Source organism: Maniola hyperantus, chromosome 15, assembly GCF_902806685.2.
Source record: "Maniola hyperantus chromosome 15, iAphHyp1.2, whole genome shotgun sequence".
Taxonomy (NCBI): Eukaryota; Metazoa; Arthropoda; class Insecta; order Lepidoptera; family Nymphalidae; genus Maniola; species Maniola hyperantus.
Window position 1 is genome coordinate 8,777,132 of NC_048550.1, and position 9,914 is coordinate 8,787,045.

Sequence of the window (9,914 nt, forward strand, 5' to 3'; positions counted from 1 at the left end):
AGTCCACGCGGAGGAAGTCGCGGGAATAAGCTAGTTATAATAAAACACCCGGTATTATACTAAAGTTACCCGTCTCTAAAATAACGATATAAAAACGTTATATTATTTTTTTGTAACGTTTACTTATCTATATTCTATCCCCTTTCCCGCCGATTTATGATTTTGACGTTGATACTTGACAAAATACCTATGTCATTCCAACTTTAATACGCTAAAATCGGAATAGCCGGGAAAAATATTTCTTTATAATTCTATTTCTAGACATTTATGTTAATCTAAAACAGCTCTCTTATTGTGGTTTTTTGTTTCGAATAAATTGGGCAGTAAAATTTTAACAGGGATGGCTTACAAGCTTTCAGAAGGATCTCTTGAGGTAAGCAAGTTTCAACATGTTATATTTTATGATTCCTGCACTACAGAGTACAGACAGCATTATTTTTCGCTTTGCTAAACTCATAAACGGTGATTTACAGTAAAATCCCATTTCAAACTGGTTTGAAACATTACGCTGGCCATACACGATCAAGTTTACCGGTCAAGTTTGTAGCGGACTGTAGACTTGGAAGGATTAACACAAACACACTTTCACATTCATAATAATTAGTACTGACGAGCTAGGCTTTTATAAGTCGTGCAGAAATTCTTTTTCCCAGAATAAAAATATCTTATTCTTAAGTCTTTCTTGAGTAAATTGAGTAAAGCTTTTTGTTTGTGACATTTTATTGAAATCTATTTAAAATTTGTTGTAAAAAAGTAACAAATACCTACATTTTTCAATAAGAACAATACTCCAGCATTTTTTCTTATGGTGGTGAATAATGATGCAGTCCAAGAGGGAAGCGGGCCAACTTATAGCAGATATATCAATTTTATTAAATCTATACCTACCCCTTACTTATTTCTACGCGGCATCATATCGGAGCGCCAAAGTGATTGGCGGCACGGCTTTGCCGTCTGATGGGAAGCTTCAGCTTACCTAGTTAGTTAGTTACCACTTGGTAACTAGGCAAAGCTGAAGTTTCCCATTTCCAAACCAAACCAGAGACACTTTAGAAATCATCATTCCCTAATTGCCCTTGCTAGGACCTCCCACAGCACTCACCACTGTGCCAAGGAGGTTGTTATTCAAGTAAATGACTTTGTACTCAGATCATAATGAATGGCGGCCTTTACGATAAGCCAGTAATGCAAGTGTTGGGCAGCAAGAAAATACAAGGGAGTGGAGCCAACGAGCGGTACAGACTGCTGGTATCTGATGGAAAACATTCTCACAGCTTTGCCATGATCGCAACACAGTTGAATGAATTATTGATCAGCGGAGAACTATCTGATTATTCTGTGATACAAATCAATAAATTTATCACATCTGTCTTGAAAAATACTGGTAAAGGAGAAAAGTAAGTCTCACATGAAATTTTTTTTGTTACATCTTTTAATTCATCAGTAATTGTGGCTAATATTCTGTTGTTCAAATTCAATGTATTGCTATCCCTTTCACAATACTCCCTGCGGAAAGGATAGAACTAAAAACCTGTCAATTTAGTTGAGAGATTGTGTCCAATAGAAATGACAATATGACAATTTTACTCAAAAATCTCATATTTAGAAAATTCTTGATTACAGGCGAGTAATGATTATTCTGGATGTAACTGTCCTAGCACCGGGTGCAGAAGTTGGCAAGAAACTTGGTAACCCACAAACTTTGACTGAAGAGACTGTAACAACCTCAACCCCAGTACAAACTCCAATGCAGCCAGTGCCTCAACAAACACCAGCGCTTGTTCACTCATTGGCAAAGCCTGCTGCTGGGCCAAGCTTGGATTCCAGCCTTCTTGGCTCTCAAATGACACATCCTATCGCTAGTCTAAGTCCCTACCAAAATAAGTAAGTTAACCATCAAACTGAGTCTCTAGAGTCTAGCGCATCTAGTTCTATATTCTATCAGATCCAAGCCCTTGGAAGACAGTATTCAACACACACCAGCACTGGCAAGGCCTGCTGCTGGGCTGTCTGGCTTGATTTATGCCCTTGTTGTACTATCTAATATTTTATCTTACTCTATGAACTTTTATATTCCAGTAAAGAAAATGTATTTTACATGACAGGTTGAGATGGCGACCAGGGTGGGGACGCCCCGCATACCCGTTCGCCCCCGTGCGGGTGAACGCGGGTGACGTGGGTATGCAGAGCGCCCCCGCCTCATACCGGATTGCCATCTCGACCTATCGCGGACTATAGGTATAATAAATGTAAATAATTACTTATTTATTTATTATAATGCATAAGGGATTTGTAAGCAGAAACTTGTTAACTTTATTTATCTTGGTATTTATACTACTATTTTCTTCTAGATGGGTAATAAAGGCCCGTGTGATGAACAAGTCCCCGATAAGAACGTGGAGTAACCCAAAGGGGGAAGGCAAACTGTTTAGCATGGACCTGTGTGACGAGAGTGGGGAGATCAGAGCCACAGCATTCAAGAATGAGTGTGAAAAGTTTTATGACATGATACAGGTATGTGTGCTTCTGTGTGTCTGTTACCTTTTCACTCTACCATATAACATATTTTAATGTTTTGGACAGAGTTAGGTTTGTCCTGGACTTCTGTCTACTTTTTGTCCCAGAAAATCAAAGAGTTCCTGCGGGTAAAAACCTAAAGTTATTGCCTATTTAGGTACATGTTAATAACATGACTCATGATGTTATGAAATCCCAAACACCCATTTTTGAAATTTTTCTCTGGGCCAGCCCACTTCAAAATAGCCGAACCGATTTTGACAGTTGTTTTTCAAAAATGTACAAGTACTATGCAAGGAAAACAAAGGATTCTAAATTTTTATCAAACCTCAATCCAATATAACGTGTAAGGATAAGAAAAAAACAATATATTACTACAGGCCGATAAAGTATACTACATAAGTCGTTGCCAACTCAAAACCGCAAACAAACAGTACACCACTCTGAAGAATGATTATGAAATGACGTTCACACCCGACACAGTGGTAGCAGAATGTATGGAGGACGCATCGGCGCTGCCCACTGTCAAGTACGACTTTGTGCCCATCAGCGATATTGCCAACAAGAGCCCTGATACAATACTTGGTAAGTTATTCTCGTTAGAAAACAATGATTATTATAAATGACGTTCTCACCCGACACAGTGGTAGCGGATTGTATGGAGGACGCATCGGCGCTGCCCACTGTCAAGTACGACTTTGTGCCCATCAGCGATATTGCCAACAAGAGCCCTGATACAATACTTGGTAAGTTGTTTTCTATAGAAAAGAATGATTATTAAATGACCTTCACACCCAACACAGTGGTAGCGGATTGTATGGAGGACGCATCGGCGCTGCCCACTGTCAAGTACGACTTTGTGCCCATCAGCGATATTGCCAACAAGAGCCCTGATACAATACTTGGTAAGTTTGTTTCTATAGAAAAGAATGATTATTAAATGACCTTCACACCCGACACAGTGTTAGCAGAATGTATGGAGGACGCATCGGCGCTGCCCACTGTCAAGTACGACTTTGTGCCCATCAGCGATATTGCCAACAAGAGCCCTGATAGAATACTTGGTAAGTTGTTTTCTATAGAAAAGAATGATTATTAAATGACGTTCATACCCGACACAGTGGTAGCGGATTGTACGGAGGACGTATCGGCGCTGCCCACTGTCTAGTACGACTATGTGCCCATCAGCGATATTGCCAACATCAGCCCTGATACAATACTTGGTTCGTTATTCTCGATAGCAAAGAATGATATGGAATGTAGGTATGGAGGACGCATCGGCGCTGCCTCTATAGAGAAGAATGATTATCCTATCCAGTAATATTGTCAACAAAAACTTAGTCAAAAATGTAGATTATTACTGTATAATATATGGGATTAAAATAAAATTAAAATTTGCCACCCATAAATCACAAATTCGAAATTTAGCTATTTCAGGATTTACTCAAATTGCTAAATATCATGCAACAATAATCATTATTTGTCGCACTTACTGTATTGTGTCTGTTTAAGCATTTAATACTGAACCATTACATTTATTTTATACATTATCACATACAATTAATACATTTATCTTATTATCAACAGATGTGATCGGAGTATGTAAATCAGCATCCGATGTACAGGAACTAACAGCAAAGACCACCGGGAAGCTACTCAAGAAAAGAGAAGCCACACTGGTTGACCAATCAGGCGGGGCGGTGAGTACACACACACACACGCTTTCTCCAACATAGACTCAAGGCACATTGATGGACAGTGAAAGCTACAAACATCCATTATACATTTTGTGTGGATCAAATTCTCCTTTCGACCAGAGGGAACATGCAACATATCGGCAACTTTGCATTACGATACAACTTCCGCAATGTGCCTTGAGCCATAGTTTGCGCGCCATAATTTATATGTTCAATTTTGTACCTCTTGTTCACAGATTGCTCTCACACTCTGGGGCAATGAAGCAGAGACCTTTGATGCTAGCAGCAACCCTGTGGTGTCTGCAAAGGTGACTATTACATACTGTTGGATAAAGATATCCCTTTGGACTTTGGTTCAGTCGTTTTTCTACCAGCTTTAATCGTTTCTAGCAGAAACCAGTAACGACGTTATGCATGGTGCATAGGGACCTTCTCACCTTTACAATAAAATTGTATTTACAATGAAAACTAGAACATCTAGATTCTAGAGTGTCGAGCAAAGCGTGCTTAAACGCTTCTCCGAAATATTTTCTGCGGTTTGTTAACCTTTTAAAACAGCTGGGGAAAAATAGATAATAAAGAATTGATGACATCAAAAAATCTTTATCTTTTTAAAGTCGCTATCTATGGCATCCTAAATGAATTTTTTTTTTTTAACGTTAAAAGATTATTTTTTTAATGCTAGGGTGCTCGTGTAGCGGAGTTCAACGGAAGCAAGTCTCTGTCGTGCCTCGCGTCTACGATGTTGCGATGCAACCCCGACGTTCCCGAGGCGCATCGCCTGCGGGGCTGGTACGACAATGGAGGCGCTAACATGGACACTGTCAATATCTCCGCCAGGTATGGTTTCATTGTATACAGGTGCAACCAGAACGCTGGCAAAAACGAAGACAGGTGATAGTACTGATGATTACTGATATGATACCACAAATAAAACGCGAAAAAATAAATTAAAAATCCTATAATTTTGTAAAAGTTTACAATATAGGTATTGCAAATAAAACATCTGATAGACGCCAGCTCAACGAACGTTACGTACTTAAGTAGGTCACGAGTTTTTCACGCAATATTCATTGCAGGTTTGAAAATACTAAATCACTACAACTACAAAATGAGGCAAATGGTTATTGGTTTTGGATTGTGGTATTATAACAATAACGCTAAATTTTTGCTAGTGTGTACAGCACTAAGTACAGGGTGTAACCAGAAGGTTACACCCTGTATTTTTTAATAGAAAAAAAGTTCAGTACACTATAGGGCACCAATGTGTTCGTAAGAGATCTCGGGGCCTCCCAATATGTGCTGAGGGGTTTTAATACGTAAAAATCTCAGTTCTGTTTCAAGACATTGGGTATCTTGATAAAATTTCCCACCCATTAGCAAAAAAGGTTACACTATAGTCAAATTTCTAATAATCCTTCTTCGCTAGCAGATAAAATCGACTTTTCCATGCAGATTTCGAACGATAAATAAATCATTTTCGAGCTACTAAGCTGATAAGATGGTTTCCAGGATCCGGACAGTTCATCATCGAATCTTTACTGTTACAGAGCGGGTGGACAACCCGGAGGCAGTGGCGAATGGATCACATTCTCTGAAGCAGAGGCCCGCAGACTGGGCACGGGGGAGAAGGGAGACTACTACACCCTGCTGGGCGTTCTCACCTTCATATTCGCGGACAACGCCGTCTACAAGGCGTGTCCTCAAGAGCAGTGCAATAAGAAGCTCGTCGATCAGGAAAACGGACTCTTCCGATGCGAGAAGTGTAACCGCGAGTATCCAAACTATAAATACAGGCTGCTGCTTGGAGTGAGTATTTATATTTATTTTTTACTAGATAAATGCACGCGATTTCGTCCGCGTGGATTTAGGTTCTTTAAAAATCCCGTGTGAACTCTTTGTTTTTCTGGAATAAAAAGTAGCCTATGTCTGTCTCCAATATGCAAGCTATCTCCATACCAGGATACATGATGCCCACGACATCATTCGCGTGGATTTAGATTTTTTAAGAATCCTGTGAGAATTCCTTGATTTTCGCCTTGATGTCCTTCCCTGGGATGTAGGCTATAGCTGTACCAAATTTCAAAATCGTGAAAAGCTAGCAAACAGACACACTTTCGCATTTATAAGTATGAATTATTTATTTTGTAAATAAAACTTACAAACTAATAATGAAATGAAGTGGATAAAGGTGAAACTAACCTATCTAATAGAAAGCGCTGTGTTGGAAGGAGTACTAGTCGCAGGGAGCCGCTGGATTCAGTTGACATCTATCGATTGACGATGATGATGATGATGATGATACCTATAGCACAGGTTAGGGCGGTTTCAGACGCGTATTTTTTGCGCGTATACGGTCGTTTCAGCATACGCGCTTACACGCGCGCTACATTACGCGCTTCAAAAAACCGGACTCGCGTATACGGGCATATTTCGGCGTGTTCGCTCGAACCGGTGGTGTTGCGGGAAGGTGTCTCTCGCGGCTCGCGCTTATACGAGCTTAGAAGCGCGTCAACGCTCGTACGAGTTGAGCGTGTGCCAAAAGACACACCTATACTCGCCTACATGCGCTTCCAAAAACGAGCTCATACGCGCGTATAAAATGCTAGTCTAAAACTGCCCTTACAACAGTTAGAAACTTGTAACAAAACGTCTAGGCTTGGACGTCACTGACAGGTGTCAAATGTTTGTACATTTGACGTAGGTAGCCCTAAAGTAGCCCTATTTTTCTTTGATTTTACGTCAGCATAGCCTAATATTTGACATATTATCGTTGATTTAGGATCAAACCGAGAGTTCCTTCACTCTAGTTCACTCTGCCTATAGTCCAATTAATTTTACCCAACTATTTCAGGCCAACGTGTCGGACCCGACCGGCGACCAGCGTATAACTGCATTCAACGAGGCCGCGGAAGCGATGTTGGGCCAATCCGCAGCGGACGTCGGCCGCATGTCGGAGTACGACAAGGCGGCTTATACGCAACTCTTCGAGGACGTTAAGTTCAAGACCTTCGTCTTTAACTTTAGGACTAAAATGGAAACATATAGTGTGAGTGTTTAATGTTTTTTAATGGATCTACTCTGGGCTTGCTCGGGTGGTACTTCTGAAACCATCTTTTTGTGGGGGTCTACGTTGTAAAGGAATCTCAAGCGATGCTGGGCCAGTTCACTGTCGACCTCGATGCTGGCATTGAGGATCTTCGTCAAACTTGAAGACTAAAATTGAAACGTATGTGTGTTTGATTTTTTTTATCTCCTGGCTTCGCTTCCCGCATTTCTTTCTGCAGGATGTCGGATAAGGCAGACTAAGTGGACAAACGATTTCAAAAGAGTTGCAGGGAGCCGCTGGATTCAGGCGGCGCGAGACCGTGGTGTGTGGAAGTCCCTAGAAGTGACAAGCCGTGAATGTCTTATAGGTTTAAAGACTTTATTTTCTCAAAAAGAACAAAAGTTCACTTACATGAGAACAATTTTAAACTTAAATATAGAAGAAAACATTATTTATGATACGGTGAATTTATACAATAATAAAACTAGTACCTATATATTTAAAACTATAGTGTTTGACAATATTTTTTTAATTTTTCTTTAAATTTTGGAAAAGATTTTTCGTTAAAAATGTCTTTCGGCAAGTTATTATATAGTAGTACTCCCTCAAACTGTATAGTTTTCACCCCACAATTAGTCCTAGCTTTAGTTAATTGTAGTTTATGTTTGTTTCGTGTACCATGTTTATGAGATTTTGTCTTAAAAGTGATTTGTGTATGTACGGACTCTAAGAGTATTTTTCTAACTAGTATGCATGTTTTGTATTTGTATAATTGACTAATAGATAGTTGATCAGTTTTCTTATATAATTCTTGATGCTAGATGCTATTATCGGTTGAAGATGAGCTTTAATTCCTAAAATGTTCACACCACATTGCCAAAATTCAGGTGACAAACCCTTGACTCGTATATTACTTCGCATGGACAGGGTTATTGAACAAACAAAATGGCACCGACTCATTGGTGCGTAAATTTTAATTATTAACATATTATTAACACTAATGCAACCTCAGTGACGTCTGGATTTCAAACGGGTAGTTCTTTAGTATCTAAGATGTTTCTAAACTGTGAAAAAAAAATTCGCTTGGCCATAATATCTTGATATTTTATCGATCTTGTAATTTTGTCATTTATATGAAACTCATATAAAATTTCTTTGTACAGGATGAAGCCAGACTGAAGACAACAGTGATGTCGGCTAAGCCAGTGGACTACAAAGACGCTAACGCTAAACTCATTAAAAGTATCACGGCCTTGAGCGGGGTTCAAGTTTAATTTTAATTATTCAGTAGAAATTGCAGTATGGTCAATATGTAAAATTATTTGTATTATTATACCATCCGGGGGTCCTCAGCATTGAAACTATTGTTCATCTTTAAACGGATACTGCAAAAAACGGCTTCCGTTTTGCCGTGGGAACGTGCCTTTTAAAGAGTATAAAACCACTACGTTATTCATTTTCCGAACTACATAATATGCTAATACAGTACGCGGCAGAAAATATTGTACATCGACCTTTATAAACTCGTTGAGCGTTGTCTCTGTCGTTGAAACCGACGTAACGTCACATAGGTATGAGTAACAGAGACAACGCTCTACAAAGCCGAAATCTCATTCTACAGGTCGATGTACAATATTTCTTGCCGGCTACTGTACCTGTGTTGCCATTATAATATTGTCTAAATTCATTTATATAAGTTTCATTTCAGTAATTATGAGATAGTTTTATGTTTTATTTGATAAGTTAGAGTTAGTTTTTAAACAGCAAAATTGTGATCTATTTTTTCGAAAAATATTTGTAATCACGAAGAACACACAATAAAAATTTGTTTAAATTGACTTGTTAGTGTTTCATTTCTAGAGTCTTTACATGGCCTCTACCAATACAAGTACACTGGACCTGCGATTCCCGATCTGTTTTTGAAGCAAAATTTTCGCCATTTTGGCTCTGGTAGCAGTAGTGAGTCTCATGTGTGAGCGTACTTGGAACTAAAATATGTTAGTGACAAGACATCTGTACCCAACATAGTATCAACCCCATAGAATTTATAAATACTAAAGTCCATTTCATGAAAGAAGTCCCACAGACGCAGCGCTGTACTCGCGTGACTAAACAATCTTTAAAATGCACTAAGCTAGTTAAAAACTCAAAAAAAATCTACCACAACGAACGAACTTGATAACATCGACGAACGACAACATTGTCGACATCACCTGGCTCATAGTTCCAAAAATCACTGCGGGACTTTAGTACTGTGTAAAAGTACGACTTTTCCTCGTCGTCCGTAATTTAAAGGTGACCGTACTTTTGACATGACACTTGACACAGTTATAATTATTGGGAGTGCTTATAATTACAAGCACTCCCAATGCATGGATGTAGGAAGTAATAAAAGTACTTTCTTATTCCATATGCATCGACATAGGAGGTAATAATTGTACTACGAAGTAGTACATAAAATTTCTCCAAAAGTGTTCATCATGCACCAACATGACGATTTGACACAGTCAATTTTAATTCCCGGTAGTTACGCTCGGTTGGGCGCATATACAACATCGGCCCATGATCCACGCACACCTCTTCTAGCGTACTTGGCCATTTCAGATTTCAGTGTTTTTAAAATAAATTAAGTACTACCTTTTTGCATTTGG

The 9,914-nt window shown here is 39.1% G+C and overlaps 1 protein-coding gene across 1 annotated transcript; it reads left to right on the plus strand.

Moving 5' to 3' along the window:
• The first annotated feature begins 179 nt into the window (after positions 1-179).
• RPA1 (replication protein A 70) lies at positions 180-9,101 on the plus strand. Its single transcript, XM_034976233.2, has 11 exons — positions 180-373; positions 1,150-1,397; positions 1,624-1,884; positions 2,352-2,514; positions 2,898-3,102; positions 4,105-4,217; positions 4,451-4,522; positions 4,900-5,054; positions 5,765-6,023; positions 7,069-7,263; positions 8,427-9,101. The coding sequence occupies exons 1-11, from the start codon at positions 341-343 to the stop codon at positions 8,535-8,537; spliced, it is 1,815 nt and encodes a 604-aa protein (XP_034832124.1). The 5' UTR covers positions 180-340; the 3' UTR covers positions 8,538-9,101.
• The last annotated feature ends 813 nt before the right edge of the window (positions 9,102-9,914 follow it).